Source organism: Leptinotarsa decemlineata, unplaced genomic scaffold (assembly GCF_025532065.1).
Source record: "Leptinotarsa decemlineata unplaced genomic scaffold, Ldec_3_MD MMD2_P_RNA_scaffold_5, whole genome shotgun sequence".
NCBI classification, from domain to species: Eukaryota; Metazoa; Arthropoda; class Insecta; order Coleoptera; family Chrysomelidae; genus Leptinotarsa; species Leptinotarsa decemlineata.
In genome coordinates this window covers 22,876,674-22,902,057 of record NW_027412532.1, presented here as the reverse complement: position 1 = coordinate 22,902,057, position 25,384 = coordinate 22,876,674, and the positions used below count along the sequence as shown (strand labels likewise).

At 33.1% G+C, this 25,384-nt stretch overlaps 1 protein-coding gene across 1 annotated transcript in view; it reads left to right on the top strand.

Moving 5' to 3' along the window:
- Positions 1 to 22,017, top strand: part of FANCI (Fanconi anemia complementation group I) — a 33,424-nt gene extending 11,407 nt beyond the window's left edge. The window contains 10 exon segments of the mRNA XM_074169698.1: positions 5,696 to 5,856; positions 5,914 to 6,072; positions 6,180 to 6,371; positions 6,423 to 6,598; positions 8,066 to 8,391; positions 15,213 to 15,409; positions 15,462 to 15,629; positions 15,750 to 15,924; positions 15,974 to 16,190; positions 19,777 to 22,017. Coding sequence (XP_074025799.1) covers positions 5,696 to 5,856; positions 5,914 to 6,072; positions 6,180 to 6,371; positions 6,423 to 6,598; positions 8,066 to 8,391; positions 15,213 to 15,409; positions 15,462 to 15,629; positions 15,750 to 15,924; positions 15,974 to 16,190; positions 19,777 to 20,230 — 2,225 coding nt within the window. The 3' untranslated portion in view covers positions 20,231 to 22,017.
- The last annotated feature ends 3,367 nt before the right edge of the window (positions 22,018 to 25,384 follow it).

The following is a 25,384-nucleotide window of genomic DNA, read 5'->3' as shown; positions in this document are numbered from 1 at the left end:
CGCGAATCTTCGCCAAATCTCCCTTATTCCAACTATAGCCAAAGTTATTGGCTGACGATTTTCCTACAACACCACTATATCTTAAGTGAAAGCCAATGTGGTTTTCAGCTATAATATCCCAAGGACATTGATAACTAATGAAATAATTTTATCACAGTTTTCGAAAGCACGTTATTTGGTAACATCCCGACGCCGAAGGCGGAGGGATGTTACCTAAAATAACGTGCTTGAGGAAGTTGTGATAACATTATGAGTTATTTATCAATGTTCGAGGGATATTCGGTGAGAAAATTTTTTGCAATTTGAACAAAATTATTTATTGAACACACAGTTATTAAAAGAACAATTCGTATGCGTCACAAAACTCCATAAATATTTTCCAAGTGTATTTTTTACTATTGACAGTATTTTTTGGTGTATTTTTTTCAATGATTTTGTCAATTGCCGCATCATTTTGAACACCAAAGCGAGGAAGTGACATTTTCGAAATAAATTGAATTACTGAAATGTCAAACAACTTTATTGTGTTGGTTGCTTAGCAATGTCATGACATAAGTGATAACTACCCGTGAAAACTATCCATGGGTAGTTATCAGTGTAATGATGGTTTCATTGGTTATTTCGACACACATGACTAGAAATAGACAAATTTGATAGGATAATTTTTTTGGCAAAAAATTTTCAAAGTAATAGAAATACCCACGATGCCATCTTTTCATTTCTTTATGATATTCATTCAAAGTTTAATTCTGCGGTCTTTTGTGATCTATCTAAAGTGTTAGATTGCGTTGATCATAAGATCTTACTAAGAAAAATTCATAAATACGGCTGCAGAGAAATGACGCTCAAATGGTTTGATTCTTACCTTTCAGGAAGGAATCAAATGGTAAGAACAACAGGGCCTTCAGAGAACAAGGATATTATGTGTGGTGTGCCACAAGGATCAGTTCATTTCGAAATTAACTTTTTACAAAGATAAATTGATGGATATAGCCGTTACTACGTGGTAGGAAATCATAATGAACAAAAGAAAATTGAGACTTTCTAAGTTTTTTACCACTTTTATTTGAAACTAACGTTACTGCAGTTTCGTCCTATAAGGACATTTTGAAACTTATACATTAAACTAACAATAGTTCATTACATTAGCCCTATATATATACCCTGTTGGTACTGATAGAGGTACTTGGCTTGATTGAGTACCTGAATTTACAGCATACAATGCATAAACTGAAAATTTGCATAGTGCGAAATTTCCGTATCGTTTAGATTCGAAAACTTGTGGATACATGCCAAGGAATGGTTTGAAAACGTCGAATCGTTTTGTTTTTACCCAGTCTGAAGAACCTTTCATGTTCAGCATACGTTTTTGGAAATTTTGACCACATTGTCCCACATAAACACTATTACACTCCGGACACTTAAGCTTATAAACTCCAGATTTCTCCAACTCGTCCACCTTATCTTTGGCATTGAAAAGGAAATCGGATAACCTGGCATGTGGTCTGAATGCCACTTGCACATTGTTTTTCCTGAAGAAACCCCCCAATTATCTGTGTTCTTTTTCCAAAATATGTTAGAATTACCCATTTCTTGATTTCTGGTTGTTTGAGCTGAGGGTATATTAATCTGTAAGTGAATTTACGGCTTTGTTTTCTGACTAACTTCTGGATGGTATCTGCGTTGAAACCATTATTATGACCTATATGTGTAATTATATCAATTTCCCTAGCTAGATTGTTAGCAGACAAAGACAGTGAGAATGCTCTGTGCAACATTGAATTGTAGGCTGATAATTTATGACTGCCTGGATGGAAAGTATCGCTTGGGATGGTAATGTCTGCATAGCTAGGTTTTCTGAAAACATTGAACTCAAATTGATTTTGAGTGTGTGTAATGGTCAGGTCTAAGAAATCTATCTGTTTCTCTATCTCTGTTTTGAGTATGAACTGAATGTTGCTATTGAGATAATTCATGAATGTCATAAATTGGTTCAGCTGTCGTGTAGTACCTCTGAAACAGGCATGAACATCGTCTACATATCTGTACCAGAAATGAATGTTTTTTACCCAGTTCGGAATTTACTACAGTGGTCTCCAACCTATTTATAAATATGTTTGCTAAAAGTGGACTATGGGGTGACCCCATTGGTAAACCTAAATCCTGTTTATAAAATTTGTTGTTGAACTGTAGGTAGCTCTGATTTAGGCACACATCGAAAGCTGTTAAAACTTCAAAGGAAGTGATATGGTCTACTTTGGTTTGATCTAATATGTCTAAAATGAGGGGCTTACACTCGTTGTACGATATGTTGGAGAACATACTCTTTAAATCAAATGAAACTAAAATTGAATTATGTGGCGTGGTTTGGTTCCTTACGTATTCTACTAAAGTCAGTGAATTTTTAATGCTGTGAGATGGGACGAAATTGGTAATATTTTTGAACAACTTGTTAAGACGTTTTTTTGGGAAAGAAAGTTTTTGGCTTTCTACTACTCCATCTGATACAAAAAAAATGGATGAGAGAATCTTCCAAAGAAAGGAAGGATTAATCAATTTGAAAATAAGTAACTCTATACATGGATGTGTAGATCATGCAAAGAAGTAACTTTCAGACACAAACTGAAAGAAAGTCCTCCTGAAACAGCTTTCATATAAACATTGAATTACACGAAAGAAAAAAATTCTTTCGAAACAAATACTTCTATATGAACACTGAATTATACAGAAGATACTTTTCTCTATTCAGTTTGTATATCGAACATTTGTGGAGGAATAAGAATCAGATATCATTCACATGAGTTCTACTTTGAATGAATGGTAATAAATTGTACTCACATGGAACACTGTCACCCTAACTGGTATACACGTGTTTCGCCTTAAGACACTTGCCCTAAGGCTCTTCAGTACCAAATTGAATAACATTATAGAAAATACACACACTTCATTCATGAATTACGATTTTGAATGTCACGGAATAAGCTTGATCTGCTTATGTCATCGATGACATCGTAATGACATTCATTCACCTATTTGATTTAATCCCAGCCATGAGGAATCTTATTTGATTTGAAAGGGTTATATTTTTAGGAGTGATTAATTTTTTGGGAAAGAAAGTTTTTGGCTTTCTACTACTCCATCTGATACAAAAAAATGGATGAGAGAATCTTCCAAAGAAAGGAAGGAAGTAATCAATTGGAAAATAAGTAACTCTATACATGGATGTGTAGATCATGCAAAGAAGTAACTTTCAGACACAAACTGAAAGAAAGTCCTCCTGAAACAGCTACTTTCATATAAACATTGAATTACACGAAAGAAAAAAATTCTTTCGAAACAAATACTTCTATATGAACACTGAATTATACAGAAGATACTTTTTTTGTATCAGATGGAGTAGTAGAAAGCCAAAAACTTTCTTTCCCAAAAATTAATCACTCTTAAAAATATAACCCTTTCAAATTGTTAAGACGTATTCCTAGTTCTCTTCATATATAAATAGTCCGTCAATATATGACATTCATGAATAATCTCAATAGCAACATTCAGTTCACACTCGAAACAGAGATAGAGAAACAGATAAATTTCTTAGACCTGACCACTACACACAATCAGAATAAATTTGAGTTCAATGTTTTCAGAAAACCTAGTTATACAGAAATTACCATCCCAAGCGATTCCTTCCATCCAGACAGTCATAAATTAGCAGCCTACGTTTCAATGTTGCACAGAGCATTCTCACTGCCTTTGTCTGCTAACAATCTAGCTAGGGAAATTGATATAATAATAATAATAATAATAATTTATTCTCCTCTTATTTTACATTTTTGTACATACATATGACACAGTGCAGAAGATAAGCGGGGAAGGGGAATAAATGGGCAAACCTACAGAAGATCAAGTCTGTGCGTAGGGGATTAGAAGGGGAGGTTCAATTGAATCTGAAGTTGATAATGATGATATAACATAGTACATATAAAGAATATCAAATATCTAAATATCCAAATAAACAATAGCTAAGTCTATAGTTGATAAAAGTAATATATATATATATATATATATATAATAATATAACATTAATTATTTGAAGAAATATAAGATAATGATAACATAACGTAGTACATAAAAGGAATAAATATATAATATAAACAATAAGTATATAGTTGATAAAATAATATATACATATGTGTATATATATATATATATATATATATATATATATATATATATATATATATATATATATAAACTAAACAAATACGTCATAATAATGGTTTCTACGCAGATACTATCCAGAAGTTAGTCAGAAAACAAAGCCGTAAATTCACTTACAGATTAATATACCCTCAGGTCAAACAACCTGAAATCAAGAAATGGGTAACTCTAACATATTTTGGAAAAAGAACAGAGATAATTGCGGGTTTCTTCAGAAAAACAATGTGGAAATGGCATTCAGACCACATGCCAGGTTATCTAATTTCCTTTTGAATGCCAAAGATAAGGTGGACAAGTTGGAAAAATCTGGATTTTATAAGAATAGGTGTCCGGAGTGTAATAGTTTATGTGGGATAATGTGGTCGAAATTTCCAAAAACGGTATGCTGAACATGAAAGGTCCTTCAGACTAGGAAAAAATTATTCGACGTTTCCAAATCTTAACAATACAGAAATTTTGCACTATGCAAAGAAGGGTTATAAAATCAATAATTTAGAATCCTTGGAAATTCACAAGCATAAACATTGCGGGTGCAACCTGTTAAATGATCAAATCGATTTAGTTTACTCAGCGATTTTCAAATTGGCACATCCGCATTGTAAACTGTAAATTCAGGTACTCCATCAAGCCAAGTACCTCTATTAGTACCTACAGGGGTGGTATATATAAGGGCTAATGTAATGAACCATTGTTAGTTTAATGTATAAGTTTGAAAATGTCCTTATAGGACGAAACTGCAGTAACAGTTACAAATAAAAGTGGTAAAAAACATAGAAAGTCTCAATTCTCTTTTCTTCATTCTTTACAAAGATTTGTAGATCATGCAAAGTAGTAACTTTCAGACACAAAACTGAAAGAAAAAGAATTTTTTACATAAATCAATGTTCATATCTTTATATGAAAGTAGTTGTTTCAAGAAGGTTTTTTTCTTCCAGTTTTGTGTCTGAAAGTTACTTCTTTGCAAATAGTTTATTTTGAAATGAATTGCCTTCTTCCTTTCTTTGGAAGATTCCCAATTTTTTTTGAATGAAGATGGAAAAATAGAAAGTTCAAAACCTTTCTTTCCCAAAAATGAACCTGCCAAAAAAATATACCCCTTTCAATTTAAAATAAAACATGCTCTTTTCAACATGATATGGTAAAATGTTCAATTGACATTTTTGCTGGATTGCTTTCTGATTCTGAAATGCGGTAACAGCATCAAACATAGTTCCCACTATGAAATAAGTTTGCAAAGATTCTTGAAAATTGGTTGAAAGTTTGAAAAAACAATAACCTAATTTTTCCTTGTATTGATAGGCAAGTTAAGAAATACAGTTCAAAATTACTTTCTGAAATTGAAGCATGTACTGATTTTTCATTGATGTTTTGACTTTGCAAAAAATATAAAATGCCAACTGGAAAAGGATGCAAAAATTCAGTTCATTACTTATTTTAATTTTTATAACAATGTAAATTTAAGTTTATTTAACTTCCTCAGGTCTATATGATGCAGTTTGTATGAATCCAGAACTAGGTATTCCCGTTCTAGATGTTATTTGGTTTCATTTTAGCGAATATTATGTTATGGATGAAGAACAACTACCACCATTAATTTTTGACAAAATTGTTAGTGTCAGAGAAGTTCAGGCAATGTTACAGGTGTATATTAAATCATGATTGAAAATTTGCTTAAATTCTAATACTTTTTTTTTATAGGAACCACTGGGAAAACTAGTGTATGCCATTGGATTGATAGTAACAAAAGTATTAGAATCGGAGGAAGATAGAGAAAATAATACGGTGGTGAAATTCGTGAATATTCTTGAATCTCTTTGCCGCAGATTACCAAATTGTGAACTAGTTCATATTGAGCTGGTAATTATTTTCAATTATTTCAAAATTTTATCCAAATAGTTGATCTTTCAAAATAGTGATTTTTTTCAATGAAGGCACTTTTTGATTTATATGAATTTGTGCTTTAGGATGATGGAACGGATTTATTAGATATAATGCCTGAATCTCAAAAAAAAATGTTAATATTAAAAGAAGCCATGTCGGTATATGAGGCCCTAATTGGTTATAAGTTGTTTTCGTGGACAGAAAATTCAGAAAATCACGGCAAACAAATTCAGAATCTATATCAGGGATACTCGAGGTTGTTTAATTTCTCAAAGGTATGACTAATTTGCTTTCCAAAACAATTTTTACCCAGAAACGTTTTTAAGGCACTTTCAAAACCCAAAAAAGGAGGTGGAAAGAAAAGAAAAACTGATAACAAATCACAGCCGACACAAGCTGATACTACAATGAAAAAGGATTCACAAAAACCCAAAGTTTTTAAAGTTCCTGATTCAATTTTGGGTTTTCAAACGTTAGTGAAGGGTTTGAGCCTCTTACATGAGTAAGTGCATTTGAATGGTTTGAGAAATGTTACTTGCTAGGATACGGTACCTGAATGTCCTTCAAAAAAATTTATTCAAATTGAAGCAGAAGTTCTGCCATAGACAAGGTAGAAAAGTAATAGGTTTATCTATGTGATATTTATATTAGGTTGTTTCAAAAGTCTTGTCCGTTTTTATGAGTCTACTTCAAACTGTAATGTCTCTGTGAATACTTATTCAATCGAAATTAGCGCCATTTAAATCAGTGCACTTTTGCCAACGTAACACAAGTCGATTAATTCCCCGTCAGCATTAATATTGTTTGCTCAGGATTCGATGAAGTCGACAAAGGCCGTTTTTACCTGGTCCTGATTGGCGAAGGTTCTACCGATGAGAAAGTTATCCATGTGTTTGAAAAGATGGTAGTCGGATGGAAACAGGTCTGGGGAGTATGGAGGGTGAGGCAGAACTCAATTCATTTAATTTTCGGATAATGATTTGTAAAACGTGCAGACGGGCGTGGTCGTGGATCAGGATCGGACCTCTTCTGTTGACCAGTGCCGGCTGCTGCTGACGAAACTTTCGGTATATTTCATCGATTTCCCCACAGTCAGACTCTGCTGTGATGATTTGGCCCGGTTGCAGAAAAATATAGTGAATCACACCATCCGCTGAATACAGCAACCATGGTATTTTTTGGAAGGTTCTCGCCTTTGGGTAGTGCCTGGGTGACTCATCAGTGTCCAACCACTGTCCTGAACGTCTTTTGTTGTCGTGGAGGATCCACTTGTCATCATACATGTCGATCCGATCCAGAAAAGGATCGTTTTGGTTGCCCAAAAGCAAATAAGAACGGACTTCGAAACGTGACAATTTCTGTCGATCGTTCAAATTGTTGGACACCCACTTTTCGAGGTTTTTGACCTTCTTATTACGTTTTAAACCATCAAAAACCGCATGACAGCTGACGTTCAGTTCTTCCGCCATCCCACGAACCATTTGTGGTGGGTCAGTCTCCACCAGGGTTCTTAAAACCTCTTACGGATTCCTTTAAGGATACAATCTCCGAAACTAATTTTCGCAAATCAACATCATTCAGTGCGTTCATTAACACTATCATTGCCAAATGCCTGGTTAATTTTTTAATCTGTTTCGGCAGCTTGTGGTTTAATTTGAATTTGTGGAAAAATATGGCTGAAAATCGCTCAATAACATCATATAGTAATAAGTTAAAAAATGACAAAAAATTTAATATTTAGAAAAAACGAACAGCATCAATGTATAGAGTACAACATACTCTATTGATCAGTATGTACCATGACACAGTAAAATAAATATTTATTGATATATGGAGCTACAAAACAACTTTTATATATTGAATAGTAGAGTTTTCAATGCAAAGTTACCTTGAAGGAAAACTTGTAACAAGGCAAGGGTTCCTCATACATTGAATATTGAACTCCCTTCCTTATTAATTTTTTTTCTAGATCCAATGTCACCTGGGCATCTTCTTCAGAGGCAAACTTGTTAAAACCTAAGAAAGAACTTCACCAGCATTTAATGCAAGCAACACTCCATTTGGTACAAAATGCAAAACGTCGTAAAGATATTGAAACTAAAGTTAAAAAATTTTACTTCGATCATATTTCTGCTATTGCCGCAATTTTGTTCAATAGGATAATTAAACGAATGAATGAATTCATTGATTTTGACTCCATCAGTGCTGTGTTAGCCATGGAATGTTTCAATATGATTTTGATTTTGGTCAACACACAATATAGAAGCAATATGAAACAGTTTTTAAGCAAAATTGGTAAGTCAACGAACTCTTACGTATTCAAAACTAATTAATATAGTTTATTGTATAATTTTCACTCTAAAGGGTTTAATAAAAACCGCGACACGTGTTTCACTATACAATAGCTTCCTCAAGCATAAACTATCATATCTATCATATTAAATCAAATCTATTTTCATTTCATAACTTTCAATCAGATTCATAACAACTTTTTTGCATATGAATTGACAAGAGAATGTTTTCAGGAGATTATAGGTTTTTGGGAAAAAAGATTTTTGGCTTTCTACTTCCTGATCAATAAAAAGTGTGTAAAATTTCTAAAGAGAGGAAGAAAGAAAAGGATGAAAATGATTGACTCCTCATAAAGAAATGAAGGTCATGCACAGATTTTTTTTCACATACAGACCTGAAGAAAAAACGTTTTTGAAACAACTACTTTCTTATGAAATTTGAATTAGGTGAAAGGAAAATGCGGCAGACATCATCTTCGGTATGTGAGTTGACTGCGAGGACGAAAATTATATCTCGAATTCTTAACAACGACTGACAGTCATTGCTGAGACATACATATAACACTGATGATGTCCGCCGCAGTAGCAGACGAAATGTTTGGTATTTCAGGCTACATTTGGACAAGGTCTACCAGCTCGGATTTTGTTCCCTTCAATCTTTATATTTCCTACGAATATCTTATTCAACTTTTTTTATAGGAGTTCTAGTTTCAGCAGTGGTTATGAAAAATTATTGTTTATCCCTAAAATTTACCCTACTTATTCCCCCGTACCTTTGATTGACTTTAATTAATTTTCCCATAATGAGCACACTATTTTCTTTCATTTGTAACTGTTTCCAGAAGAGAAAAGGGAAAAAAAATTCACTTCTTCGATTGACAACTTGTTTATTTTGTGGAAATTCATGTTCACTGAGGATACACTACAAAAACACACTTTTGTCTATTTTCCACTATATTTCTTTATTGTTGACCGGTTTCGGCTATTACACCATTTTCAAAACTAACTGATTACATTTAAATGTGAGTAATTTATACCTATGTTGCTTATTCTATCATAAATGATTTGATATACCTGATACCCGGTACCTGCGTTTCAAATACAGTACAACTTCAATAATCCGGACACATATCGTTCCAAGCAGCGCCGGATAAGCGAGGTGTCCGGATAACTGGATTAATATTTCAATAGTTTTATTTTAATATACATATGTACATTGTACATACTATGTACATAGCTTTTTTTCTAGGTATAAATAAATCATTGTACCCTAATTACAAAGAAGATTATATTTATATTTCAAATTATAATATACATACATAATAAGTATGTATAAACAAATATGTATGTACATATGTACATACACATCCTGTATGTCCACGCAGGTACACAAACATTAAATAGAAATAAAAATACATTATGTAGGACAAAACATAAATTACAAATACAAGACAAAGAAATGCAAGTTTAAACGGTTTTGAAAAAACGATCAATTTTTTTCTGAACTGCCTTAGAGCTTGCTAATTCAGTCGCTTTTTCTTTAACGTTCTTTAAAAGCAAAATTTCGTGCATTGGTAAGTTGTTTTCTTCAGCCCACTGAATTCCCAATGTTAATGCTTTTACAGCATCGCTGTGTTTCACTTTAGTGACAACAATCTCAATATTCCCATCTAAATCTTCATTGCTCTCTGCATCCTTAGATTTTATCGCATCACCTATTAACTCCTCTTCAGTCAAATCAACAATGACTTCATTTTTGCCTAAAGCCCATTCAACAATATCTTCCCGATCCAAATTGTTCTCAGGATCTATCACAAGCAAGGAAGCGGTAATGGTTTTTAAATCTTCCTCGTTTATTTGACAAAGTCGTCTTTGAAGTTCTGAAAGTGGAATGTTCTCTTCATCAGATTCCTCTTCTTCTGCATCAGTTCTTTGGTTCGGCCATAATGCTATCCAACTTTTTTGGATATTTTTTTCAGATATGGACTTCCAAGCAATATCTAGATTAACAAGTGCATCTTCTAAATTAAATTGCTTTAAAACTGTAACTGAATCGTCACCTTCGTGAGCGATAATGTGATTTAGTAGCCTCTTTCTGTATGCTACTTTTATGTTTTGTATTAAGTTTTGATCCAATGGCTGTAAAACTGCTGTGCAGTTGGGCGGCAAAAACATGACTCTGAAATCAGGATCGAAATTTATTTCTGTCTCAGGTGGATGAGATGGAGCATTATCTACAAGTAACAATGCTTTATGAGGTCGGTTAACATCCGATAAAAAACGTTTGACGTCGGGTATAAACCAAGTCTTAAACCATTCGAAGAACAATGTCCTGGTCATCCAACCTTTGCTAGTTGCCTTGTAGTTGACAGGTAAAGTAGCATTCTTAAATGCCCTTGGATTTGCGGATTTTCCAAGAACTAAAAGGGGTAACTTATGAGTTTCAGCCGCATTGCAACAGGGCATAAATGTTACGCGATCTTTAGATATTTTTCGCCCTGGAGCTGATTGTTCCTGACCATGAACCCACGTAGTGTCCGGCAAGGCTCTCCAAAAGGCCCCTGATTCATCAGCATTATAAACTTGTTCACGACTTAGCTTCATTTCATTAACCACAGCTAGAATTTTTTCTTGAAATGGTACTATAGCACTTACATCGCTGGAAAGTTTTTCACCACACACTTTAAGAAAGCGTATTCCGTGCCTTTGCCAAGCCAACCTGAACTCGCAAAAAAATCACTCTTCCCACTTATTCTTTCATAAAATTGTTTAGCTTTCGTTCGCAAAATCTCAGAAGAAATAGGTACATGAGCACTACGCTGCTGTAGAAACCATCCATATAAAGCAGCTTCAACTTCGGGATGTTCTCCCTTTCGGATAACCTGCCTTTTACCTGAAAACATTATGTTTCATAATAACATTACCTGCAATAAAAGTTAAATCATACATACCTGCTCCACTGAATGACTCCGACACAAATCTTCTTATTTTAGTTTTGTTTTTCTTTATATCACTTACAGTTGATTTTGGAACGTTAAATTTCTCAGCCACACGGCGTATGCTTCTCACCTTATCAAGAAAATCTAATATTTTACATTTCTCCGCAAGAGTAACTGTATTATGCGGTCGTTTATTTGGCGCCATTTTTTTTTTAAGATTGACACACGACACACGGTAACTAAACGATAACTGACCGCCAAAGGCGCCAAACCCGTTAGGTTGCGAACAATATTGGTTTTGACAAGTTAAAAAAGAAAATCCGCGTTTAATATCGATTCGTATTGAAAACATTCATTTGTCCGGACTACAGAGGTAAAATATCCGGACACCTAGGAACGCCGGATTACTGGAGTGTCCGAATCAGCGAGTGTCCGAACTAGAGAAGTTGTACTGTATCTGTAAAATCCATGAACATAAAGCTTTCGATATAATGTAGGTTTTGGGGTCTGGATTATAGGTTCAGGAGAGGACTATTATTTAAGTCAAGTTGTTCGTTGAGGACAATAGAATTGGGATTTTTCTTTGACCTGTTTATTTCCATAGATTCCAACAGATTCATCATTTTCCCTTTTTCGCATCTGTGTAGGATCTTTAAATTATCTTTATCTATTTTATGTTTCGAATTTTGAAGATGTTCGTACATTAATGATTTTTTATCCGAAATGACATGTTCGTGGTACCTTGTATCAAAATTTCTCCCAGTTTGGCCTGTATATATGGCGGGGCATTCACCACATTCTATTCGATATATACCAGATCTCTTCCCTTTCTCTAATTTAGGTTTGGCATTAAATAATATGTTTCCTAAATTTCCGTTGGATGTGTAGGATGTTTGTAAATTGAATTTTGAGAGATAATTTTTAATATTCTCGGAGATTCTACCAGCATAATTGATACTAACATATTTGTGTTCTGGTCTTATGGAAATTGAGTATAGTTCTTTCATTATTGATTTTTGTTGATATTTCATTATTATGTTACCTACCACTCTAGTTAACAACAACTTTACACAGAATCTGGTTTTCTTTTTTTTTCAAGACATTTATTTATATTTGGAACAATCATGAAATACAAATCAATTCAAAGAACTAAGATTATAAAAAAAAGGAAAGGAAAGAAAAACATCAAAGGTGCTGCTCCGTTCCCTCCTGTTCATAAAAGAGGACATATACCTCATTGCTCACAAGTGATTTTGGCGAAATTGGGAACACGTGTGAATCATTGTATTCATGCCACGTGCCACTATATGGGTGTCTGCAATATGCTGTGTAATGTCCGTTGTAAGTAGTGTCACTGTGATTTGAAAGTGCATATAGATTATAACGACAAGGAGCCACATTGTTTATTTGATATCAGACAATTGTTCTATAGGTCAATATTCCTTTTCATTCGGGAAATACTTGAAAAATTCTATAGAATCGGGAGGGTTACTCATAGACAAGAAGAACTTAAATGAGTTTTTCTACATATTCTCTGTGATATTTTTCATGGTAGGTAATGCTACATTATGTTTCGGAAAAATTATACATCATTGTATTGTGAAATTTATCTGCTTCTGTGAAATTATCAAAATATTATATTGATTTATTAGGAAAGTATTGATGAAAAAAATTGATATATAATTGAACATATATTCAAACCAATTTACCCTGAAATCAGATCTCACCTCATCTCTTAACAGTTTACGATAATTTTTAACCAAGTAATTCATATAAAAATAGACATAGGTTGTTTGGAATGGGATTTATGTCATTGTCGATAGTTATGCAACACTTAGCTTTTTCCAAATTTTCAAAAGCTTCCAGAAGTCTAATATCATGTACTGATTTCAACAAGTTAATACAATGTTCATTTGTTCTATGGCCGTTCTCCTGCCGTCTTGATCGACATTGGACTTTTCTTGTCTTCGAAATCGGGTATATTCTTTCTCAATCTCCTGAAGATGCCAACTTGGTTAGTGAACCACGCATCAAAAAGAGTATATATGGTGATTGAGAAAAGTGCTTATTTTGGATTTATTTTACGTCAGAGGTTCAAAGTTCTACTTTTGAATTTCTTAGAAATTAGTAATATTCAGAATCATGACATCATAATTGTTATCAGTTAGTAATTTGAAATCCAATTTTGGGCAGAAATCGATTCATTATGATGGAATTATAATATATAATACAATTCCTGAAGAAGTACAAAATCTATGGTAAAAAAAGGTTTTGGCTTTCTACATCTGTATACAAAAAAATTGTAATAATAATAATAATAGTAATAACTCGGTTCAGTTTCCGACACTGAACGAGGTGACCACAACTCTGTCACCGAGTTGGAACCCGTTCAGGAAAAAGCTCATATAAAAGCCGCAGAGATCACCTCACTTCTGCGAAAACGCAAAGATAATCCAATGCATGGGGTCTTCTTCAATAACATTGGAGACCTTGGGTAGTCAAAGCGCCTGACTTTTGCTTTTCTCAGATCGAGTGGGCTGAAGTCGGAAACTGAGGGTTCATCATGGGATGGTGTTCATGATCTTAATGCACTTGTTATCAGCATGTCCAGCATATGCGGTCTCGGCCTATATCCATCGACATAACGCGGCCCTAAGAGTGCCATATTACCATCTACGGCACTCTTACGGTATTGACGAGACACAGGTGTTGCCCTACGCTCCGGGGAATATTGAATCCGTTGTGGGGAATTTATAGGAACTATTCGTTCCCTACCCTCATGCTCATACAAGCTAATAAGCTTGATGTAGTCATTCTCGACCACCAGAGCAGGACGATATTTGTCGTGGCGAGACGAATGTCGTCCGAAAAGAGGAGGAGAAACAGATAAAATATCGAAATTTTCTCTTCGAACACCGCAGACTATCCAGACCGCTCTGTCAAGATGGTTGTTCTGATTGTTGAAGTCCTTGGTGGAATGATGCTCTCTCGAATCTTAAAATTATACTGCCCTGCCGCACTAAAGCAGAAATCTTAGCCGGATAGATGCAGAATGTTGTCATTCTTGGCTCACTGCGCTTGCTCAAGGCACATGATTTTCGGACCCAATGATCACTTACCCAACGGAGTGGGGAGTGGTCGTTGGTTGTTAATGCTGGCGCGCCCTCCCGAATGTATCGGGGCTTCAGGTGATAGGGCGTGACCAGCGCATACTTCAGTAAAATAATAATAATAATAATAAAGGTCTTTATTAATCAGTTGTATTCATACATGTAGTAAACTAAATAAGTAAATGGGCAACATTCAGTATGGCAATCGGCAGCAAATAAAAGAAGAAAGCAATTCCAATGAGTTGTTTAAAAATGGCTATTTCTCCCAATTTGATGAATTTAAAAAAAACAATTTATTTCCAACAGGAGTACCCAGTTACAGAAAATGCTATTATTACAGAGTATATATATGAAATAAATATTAAAAATAATGGAATATAGAAATGTATAAAAGTAAATGCTAAAACAGTTTCAAGTGAGGATTATACAATTTTTCGTATAGCCAGAGTCATCTTAATGTTTTTAATATTCAATCTGGATAATTTCACATTTGACTGTTTGCTCATATTAATTATTTTACTTGTGTTTTCTTGGGATGTTTCTTGGGATAATAAAGACAATACAATACAAAGTCCTGAAGAGCCTAACTTGGTTGCTGAAACGCCCGTGGAGAAGAGTGTTGCAATTTTGATATTTGGGAGAAGTTCTTGTTTTGGAAACGTATATTTGTTTTGTTACAATGTCGTTTACTTTTTTCTTGCTGAAGCCTTTTGTATTAGAAAATGTTCCTATTTTTACAATTAGAAGAACAATAGATTTTTTTCGTAATATTTCAGTACCACAAGAAAATGACGATGGAACGATTATTTCTCAATTACTGGAATTGGTCAGAGTTTATCAAAAATTGTTTGAAATGGATGAAGACGAATCTGGTGATGACCCGGAAAGTAAAAAGATGTCACTTATTGTCATTAATACATTAACAACACTTTCTGGCTTCTTTCCTGGCATGGTGAACTCTTCAACCATTCAGGTAGGTATCTCAATAGATTGTTTGCATTAAAATTAAATTAATGTTTTACCAGATGGCTGAGTGGTTGAAGAACTTCGCTTACAATAATAATGTTACATCTAAAGTTTCGAGTGCATTTTCGAATTTATTTTTTGAGACTCACGTTAAATGTAGAGTTAGTCTCAATTTGTTGGAGGTTATTTCAGTAAGCATTGGAGAAACTATGGGTGTCTTGACAGAGGTAAATTAGCTGTTTGTTATTATTTTTATTATCAAAATCCAAAATTTTAATTCACTTGATGATTTGAAGTTATGAAAATATAAGGCACGTTCCGATTCATGAATTTGAACTATTTTAAAGGAGGACCTCACCCCAGAAACATTCAAGATAATTAATGAAGCCACAGTTCACAGCATGCTCTTATCTTTGTGTAGTACTGTGAAATCTGTTCTTGAAGATATTGAAGCCCTCATAGCCCGACTGAAATCTGAATATCACCTGTTGATGTATCCCGGTGTGGAAAACTTGGAGAGAAGTATGTCAACTTTTTTTGAGGTATAAATGATTCAGTATTATTGTTTCAGAGAAGGAAAATTTAAAAGCCAAGGAACGAGGAATATGCTGCCAATTGTGCTTCATTATAAATATAATGACTAATATTGTTAATCTCTTAGTGCCAGCAGGAAATATGACAGAAGCAATTTTCAAAAATATAATGCTTCTTTACAGTACCTTAAGTGCACTAACGAAACATTTTATTATGAGAAGTTCCAAGATAAATTTGGCATTTCAAGGAGCTAGGTTTGTAATCAATTCCACTACTTACTCATGAATTAGTTTAGGCCTTATATTAAAATCGGTTTATGTACCCAGCATACCTATTTTACCAAAATCATTCCACTGAAAAGCATATCTGATTCAAAGTTATTTTCCATGTTTTTATGCCTGACTTTTCGTCTATCACTGCTGTAGACATTATGAAAGGTGATGAGACAATAGATGAAGTGTTCTGGTTGTTTTCATCGCAGAATTTGTTTGGGTCTTCATATTCATTCCATTGGTGGTAGGCGTGGCTTCGTTCCTATTGGTTGAATTGAGGACCCCAGAGGGCCTTCAGCATCACCGAGGGTCTACTTCGAAATCATGAGAGAATCGTAAGTACCCGGCTCTCTGAACACAACAAAAATTTTCACCTGAGGAATTCTGACAAATCAGCAGTTGCGTAACATATACTTAGAGTAGGTACCGACGTTATCGCCTTTGAAGAGATAATAATAATAATAGAGGCAATAGAAATCCAGAAACACAGAAATCATTTCAACAGAAAGAAAGAGGTAATCAAAATTGAGACAGTGTGGCTACTTCTATGACTTCTTCTTCAATAACTGCCGCAGAATATATGGATCCACTATTAAGTAAGTCAACTAATGAAATGAAAAAAGCATGGTCTGGGAATATCAAGTAGTCCTGATAAAATCAATGCTTATTATTGTTCAATTGCAAAAAACCTTAGTGAGAATATAGTGATACCTTACGATCCTTTATTAAATCTTGAAGATTTCAGAATTGAGGATAACCTAACTCTGTAGGATACAAGTATTAGTGAATTAGTAGAAATTTTGTGGAATATAAAGAATAAAAAGGCAACTGGTTATGATAGAATATCGATAAAAATTATCCAAAATCTTACAATTAAGGCACTGCAAACATTGGTTTCTCTAATCAACACCTCATTCCACAATGGATTTTTTCCTGATTTTCTGAAAAGATCCGTTGTCCTTCCATTATAAAAAGGTGGAGATTCAGATGATCTTGCGAATCTTCGCCCGTTCTCCCTTATTCCAACTATAGTCAAAGTTATTGAAAAACTTGCAAAAATACGTCTGACGATTTTCCTACAACACCCACAATATCTTAAGTGAAAGCCAGTTTGGTTTTCAAAGCAATAAAAATACGCACGATGCCATATTTTTATTTCTTTATAATATTTATTCAAAGTTTATTTCTGGTAATGTAGCAGCTGCGGTCATTTGCGATCTATCTAAGGAAGGCGTTTGATTGCACTGATCATAAGATCTTGCTAAGAAAAAGTCACCAATACGGCTGCAGAGAAATGACGCTCAAATGGTTTGATTCTTACCTTTCAGGAAGGATGCAAATGGTAAGAACAACAGGACTTTCAGAGAAAAAGGATATTATATGTGGTGTGCCACAAGGATCAGTTTTAAGACCCATCTTATTCTAATTATATGTCAATGACATTGCAAATTTGAGCATTTATGGAAAATTCACTCTTTTTGCTGATGACAGGACGATATTGTGAAACAACAAAAACCCAAATGATTCACAAGCGCAATATCTACTGATATGAAAAAAATCAAGGAGTAGTGTGATGCTAATTTGTTATCCTTCAATATCACTAAAACAATGACCTGTCATTTGGTGATAACTTAGTGATCAAGAAAGAGACTCAAACTAAATTTCTAGGTATCCGCATTGACAATAAACTCTCTTATAGCACCCGTTTTACCGCGTTGAAATTGCCAATTCCTCTAACAAATTTGGCCAGGGATTCTGTTTATTAAAATGGGGTCAAGGTATTCAATCATTTGCCCTTAGATATGACAGGCAAATTTGGCCAACAAAATCTTTAGAATAAGAGTAAAAACATTTCTGGCTGACGTACCCTATTATAATTTGCAAAAGTTCTATAATGATAAAGTTACATGACATAATGTGCATATGTAAACTAATTTAGTGATGATTCATACTGAATCCTCACTTTATTCAGCATCTTCATTGTCAAAAGTTATTTGCCTGATTTATAAAAGATATAACACTGATTCTCCAGATACACATAGAATCCACAACACAAGACAGAACAGTAGTAATAATATCCATCTGCCGATACCCAGATTGACTCTAAGAAAACACTAACATGTAGGAAGGGAAAAAATATTGAATCATTTACCACAGGTAGTTAGGGATATAATAGAGCAGAGACGTTTCAGGGAGTCTTCAAAAATATACTGGTCATGAAAGCTCATTATAGCCTGCAGGAATATTATGATGACAAATTGTGAATATTCTAAGTGTTCTGCCAAGATAAGCTTAACAATATATGTATTAACGATCATGTTTTTATTATACATATGTTCTTGTTTTATTTCATATTAATATGTGTACTCGTATGTGTAAATTAAATTGTGGTACAATTGCATTTATAATGAACATACAAATGACAAATATGTTTTCTATACTTTTTAACTTACTGTTTTACTTATTTATATTTTTATACACACACACACACACATATATATATATATATATATATATATATATATATATATATATATATATATATATATATATATATATATATATATATATATATATATATATATTTACATTTTTCATCACACTTTGTCAATGTGAACTCATTCTTGGATAATAAAGTATATTTACCTATCTATATGTTATATAAAATTTTTGTTTATATGCTTGCTTGGATATAAATGTTAGCTTGTCTGGTGTGATAGGTGTGTTTATTTATGCATTATTATATATAAGTATATATGTTTATATGTGTATTATATAAGTCTTGATAATATTTTTAAACAATTCTGCACACAACTATGTTGATACAAAATTCGACAATGAACTTTATATAGTATGTTCAACTTTACTTTTTTGTGTGTGTTTTCATATTTCTATACTTACATTTATAGTTATTTTTCACAAGCTTTGTCCACAAGATTTATTCTTAATGACAATAAAGTATATTATTATCATTGCTCTCATATCAGGTAATGGAATAAGACACAAACCAGTTATGTAGGACAACCAGAACACTTAGTCTGTTGCCTCATCGCCTTTGATATTACTCGTATATACTGCAGTTGTAAATGAAACATCGGTCATAGAAACCTGCAGAACACGACAAATGAACCCAGGACATAGTTTTGATACAGTTATCTCCGGCTCACACTCTTTGAGAAGCTTATTTTCTATTTCAAGAACAGAGTGATAACAGATCTTGTATAAATGTCTGTCGGATATAATTCAATATTTAGTGTGGCATTAGCCAGAGAAGTAGTCATTTACTACTGTGTAGGTAGTTGGAAAACACCCAAAGCTATTCAAAAGCATTGAAGAAAATTTGAAATCATTGAATTCAGGTTGTTAACAGAAATTTAACCCTGATATATTTGTTGTGCTCAGCAATATAAATATGCATATGAGCGAAGTCAGTATGCTTTGATTCGATGTCATATACTTTATATAAAGTACATAAACCCCGTGAAATAGAGTTGATATAAAAGAACTTGGATTCAGTTCCGAGATTTCAGTTGTGAATTCTGCTATATAAAAAGTATTCTAATTTCAGATTTGAACGTGTGGTCAAACTAACGGGTAAACAACTAGCCCCTGCAATTTATAAATTCATTATCCATATGGAAGAAAGTGAAAAGGATGCAACACAAGCCAGTCCTCAGAAGAAGAAATCAGTAGATGCAAATACTCTGAAGAGCAAAGTTCTCAGAGAGACTAGATTGATACCGAAGGTGATATACGAAATTGAACAGTTCAGTAAATGTGTTATTCAGTTGTCTAACAAGACAAAAGTAGATTTGAATAAATATGTGGGACAGGGTACGGTTCGGGATTTCCGAATTATGGAACTCGATAAAGTATTGGAAAAAGCAGGCGGAGATGTAGATACTACCACTCAGTCCACACAGGCAAATAGATCTACGGCAAGTGAAGAAGGATCGAATGAAGAAGTTGAAGAAGAGGAGGATGAAGATAGGCCACCTCCCACAAAAAGATCTAGGATTTGAGACATATGGTGTCATATGTTACTTTAAAAGTCAGTTACACTTTCTTCTTATTAATTAACGTTTAAATTTGAATATCTTGTGACTTGTTTGTGTTTGAAAGATTTATTTTATAATAATAAATGAGTTTAAAATAAATGAAAATGAATTTGGTTCGTGAGGACCTGTGAAAATATCCCATTTATGATCCAAAAAATACAGTTTCAAAACTTGCTAATATTGGAATGCATGTAGCAGTTTACTGTGTAAGTGTTCAATAACGTATGTGGGGTAACATAATCGCTAAAGAAAAAACTTTTCGTAAGAATCCAAGTCATGTCAAGTTTGTTTGAAAAGAGGACAAAAGCGTTACGAAGTGTGATCGGGCGAGGTGAACGGAAGTTAGAGGGAGGTATGAGTTAGTGAAGATCAAAAGATAGAGAGAGTTACGTTTCATATATTACTGTAGGGGCAAGAGAAAGGTGCGAGCACACATTTACGGTCGAATAGGCTCTGAAGAATTAGGAGAAAACTATCATACGTTGCCACTAATTTTAGCAGGAAATTTAAATGTTAATTTCGCGTCCGGAGATGGACAACTCTTCGTAAACTTTTCACAAAATAAATTAGAACTACAAATGAATAATTACCGAAATGAGCCTACCACAAGGCATGGAACAACAATCGATGCAGTTTTCTCTAGATATCTTTCTAATTTTCAATCTGAAAAATGAAATTTATCGTTTTTCATGATGATATCCTACCAATTTTTCACCAAAATTAGTGGGAGTATCAAAATTTTTGAAGCTGACTGTATCAAATACTTGGGCATAATTATTGACAAATCATAAAATCAATTATTTGCTGAAAAAATTAAGAATCGTGCCAAAACTAAAATATTTAAAAAAATCCTTTAATATACATCATCTTTAATATACAAAACTGTATATTGTCCAAACAGGGAGAAAATTTTACCAAAAAATTAAAGAGCATAGAAGTAGTTTTGCAAACCACCTTTTAGCAGAAGGACATGAGTTCAATCATGAATATGACGTGTTACATTTAGAAGAGAAGAGTTTGAAACTCAATCTTCTAGAATGTTTAAAAATCAATAGATTCAGGAATTCGGGTAATTTACTGAAAGATCAATTTTTTTAATAAAATATTGGTATTCAAGAAAAAACTAATACAAATTATGAAACAACAAAAATTAATTGGATAATAATCATGAGTATGATACAAGAAATAAATTAACATATTCTAACAAATAGAGTGAAGAAGACGATATCTCAAAAAAATTACAATACAAATGTCAAAAAATTACAAATTACAAAAATTATATATTTGATAAGCTGCCTCATTATATAAAAAATTCCAAATATTTTTTTTCTATAAAAAAATATGACATTGAAGTCTCGTATTTATCAAAATTATGAAATTTGCATCATGTTTCGTTTGAATGGATAGAGCGAAAGATTCGAAAAAATTTTAAAAATTGGGAAAAAGTCGAAATAGTGAGTCCAAATTTCGAGCAAGGATATAAAATTGGGAACTGAGCAACTTTTTTTGGCATTTTTCGAATTTTAAAAAAACTGATTTTTTGAGGATTTTCGAAAAAATGTCAAATTTGACAGATTTAGAGTAGCACATGACAAAAGGAAACGGGTTGTTTTTTACTCATTTTTCAAGCACAAACTAACTGGGAAGTCAAATTTTCATTATATCTATTAATAATTTTTTTTCCATATGTAGCGAACTCCATGTGTGACACTGTATATTAGAAAATGTCATGAATAAACTTAAATCGTTATTATTCTAGTTTTCCAAAATACGAAACTTTTGTCCAATTAAACCAACCTTGTAGGTCTTATCGTTTCAGAGATAGCGATAGAGGGATCAGCTAACAAAACGGCCTATATATCGACAATCATCTAGACTGGAGGTCTCTGACCTCCAGACTTTCCTCGACATTTTTCATATGCAGGTATTTGAAAACAGTGCCACCTCAGCCCCAACTATCATATATGTACTAGATACAGGAGCAAAGTCAGTTAAGGTACAGTTTTTGTCTATGGGGTGAATCCACTTCACATCAAAAAGTGTTTCTTGCCCAAAAAACGTATTAGATGTATTGCTGATATTTTTAGAGATTATTCTTGTAAAGAAATGTTCAAATCCTTCCATAATTTTACATGTGTTAGTCTCTACATCTTTGAAATTTGTCTGTGTCCAGGAATGATTCGTCATTGATAAATAATGGAAATGTCTACACTCATTTCACCAATCGTAACACAGATCTATGTTTAGTTAGATCCAAAAGATGCTGGACTCCTTGAAAAGTCACAAACATGAGAATGCAATCAAGAAGCTACTCTTATGTTAATTTCTTCATTTAATGTTCATTTGTTTATTGCTTGATTTGAATTGTAATATCTAACCGTTTTCTAAGAATTCTATAGATTACATTGACACCTAATGGTAATGTCGTGATGATTCTTATGCAGTGTTAGTTCTCTGGTGTTACCACTTGCTGATATAACAGCCCACAAACAAAATTGTGTGAAAAATTAATCAATAACCAAAACCTTTAAAACCATTCCATCCCATCAAGCAATTATCACTCCACTATGTTTGTGGGATGCCTGTTGAACATCTGCAAGCTGACTGGCCTTTTTGGTTGGTATGAAATATGGCTAGAGATCCTGATAGATATCATTCACATGCCTTCCATTAATGTCTTTATATTATTTCATCCAAATATCCAATGTTCTGTCTAAAATATGAAGTGATCATGTTTTCTTGATAATAAATAGTTTTTATTCATCAAATACAATATTATAGAAACATAAATATAAAATAACAATCTTGATGAAAAAGCACCAATAATCTTAATAAATCAACAATAACAATAGATTATAAAAAATAAATATGTAGTATTAACATCTTACAAAATGCTTTTTGAACAGATGCAATTTTGAAATTTGTGATCAATTTCTAAGAATTAAAGAAAAAGATTCTCGTGAAAATTTATGAAATGTGTTTCCACTTGAGAAAAACTAATTATTTATTTGTGATTCACTGTTTGGAACCTTTGGTGTAGTAATGAATGTTACTGGAGTTTTATCCCAACACCAAACTGTTATTTTTAACACCTCGACACGTGTTTCTATCACCAAGTGATCATCTTCAAGAGGAAGATTAAACAGTTTGATCTTCCTCTTGAAGAAGGTGATTGAAACACGTGTTGAGGTTTAAAAAATAATGGTTTGGTGTTGGGACTGAACTCCAGTAATATTCTGAGTATTTGTCAATAGATGTAAAGTTCGAATTTTTTTAAAACTAAGTCGACTGGATGTTCTAATCTTCACGCCGATATGTTTAAATTACAAATTTCATAGGAGAACCTCTGACATGAATTTCATAATATTTGCAATAGATATGAGTCTTTTTATTACAGGGCCATAGCATATAGCCCCTCCCCCCACCCCCAATCCTATGAGCCTGTAATTTAGGTGGTATTTCATCAAACTATGCATATTCATTTTTGCTTAACTTCAAACAAAACACAATTTTTTTTAATGAATATCTAAGGGCTGTCAATCATGATTCCCGATTGTTTCATGGATTTGAATCAATATTTCAAGATTATTTATATTCTATCTGAAATTTGCTTTAATAAAATAGATTTTTGATTAAAACTATGTTAAGCATGAGTAGGATAAGTTTCGAGTGAATGTTAAAGAATCAGCTTATATTCTTATATGCGGAGAGAAGTGTATTTCAAACAGTTCTTTAGAAATACCTGTCTACCCATCACGATGATGGGGGCAAAATTGCAATAGACTAACATCAAAAGACATCTTGTACCTACAATAATGACAGGTTAGCTAACTGCACAAATATTATGAAGGAGAGCTGAAACTCCCAATTTTTTTTCATTCAAGTTGAATCAGTACTAAAAAGATCATTGTTGAAGTCATGTCTTGGAATCGATGAAATGTTTTCTGTGAGCCACTGAGTTATGTGTTTATTGATAAACAACGTCTTTCTATTTATACCAGCCAGCTCGTTAACTCTCTCACACATTGTTCTTCTCATCTGTATGCAGACGACACCTAGTGTTAAGGCTTGTGTACAAGTTAATAAAGACATCAATAATTTTGTTTAAACTGCAACTGATCATTGTCTAGTTAACAACCCAAGAAAGTGAAATGTTTTAATCTTCGGGCCAAAAAATGTCAGGGAGATAATTGAAGACAAAGTAAAAATAAATATATTCGACAAAGACCTGTCCATTGTAGATCGAGCAAAAAGTCTGGGACTTATTCTCGAAAATAATTTAAGATTGGAAACCTACATAACATGGAACTCACAAGATTCTTAATGGAAATAGAAACTTTCTTACAAAGGCAACATGAATAATGTGATAGTTTAGTTTTGTCTAACAAGATTCAGAATTCCTGTTTAGGTCTTATTCATGGAGTTCGAAGGCGAGAAAGTACTTCCAACAATTTGGTTGAATATGGTTGGCGGCTACATGCAGCGTGCTTATTTCACAGAATAATCATAACGAATATTCCAATTTACTTACATGAAAAAATTTCATTTCGAACCGATGTTCATACAATCAATATTCAATTTAATGGTCTTTTAACTTCACCAATTCGCCGCCATGATTTCTTTAAACATTTACCAAATTGGCTATGTGTACAACTGTATACCAAAAGAAATTAAAAAAATCAATGTGATTACTTTTAAGTACTACTATAAGAATTTTTTGTGGAAGCAATAAACCAAATAATATATTTCAGATCCTTCAGTCCTGTTACTGTTTATTTTTTAATATTCTGTATTCTCCATATATTCCACAATGTTGAGCTTGTGTGAGGTTAAGTGGTAGAACAATAATAATAAATGTAATTTATTGAACAAAATTACAATTTTTCTCAACTCAAAATTGCTTTGAAATAACATATAGCTTATTTTACAATATCAAAAAAATATTATATGGATATAAAAATGAACAAACAAAACAATTTCATTGATAAAGTTGTGTGGTGGAACAAATAAGTAATTTTGACTTGATTTGAACTTCGCCTTTGATGCCAGCCCGAGGATTAGAATTAATTTTTCAAATGTAAAAAATCTATATGTATCCTAAATTGATCAGAATAAATA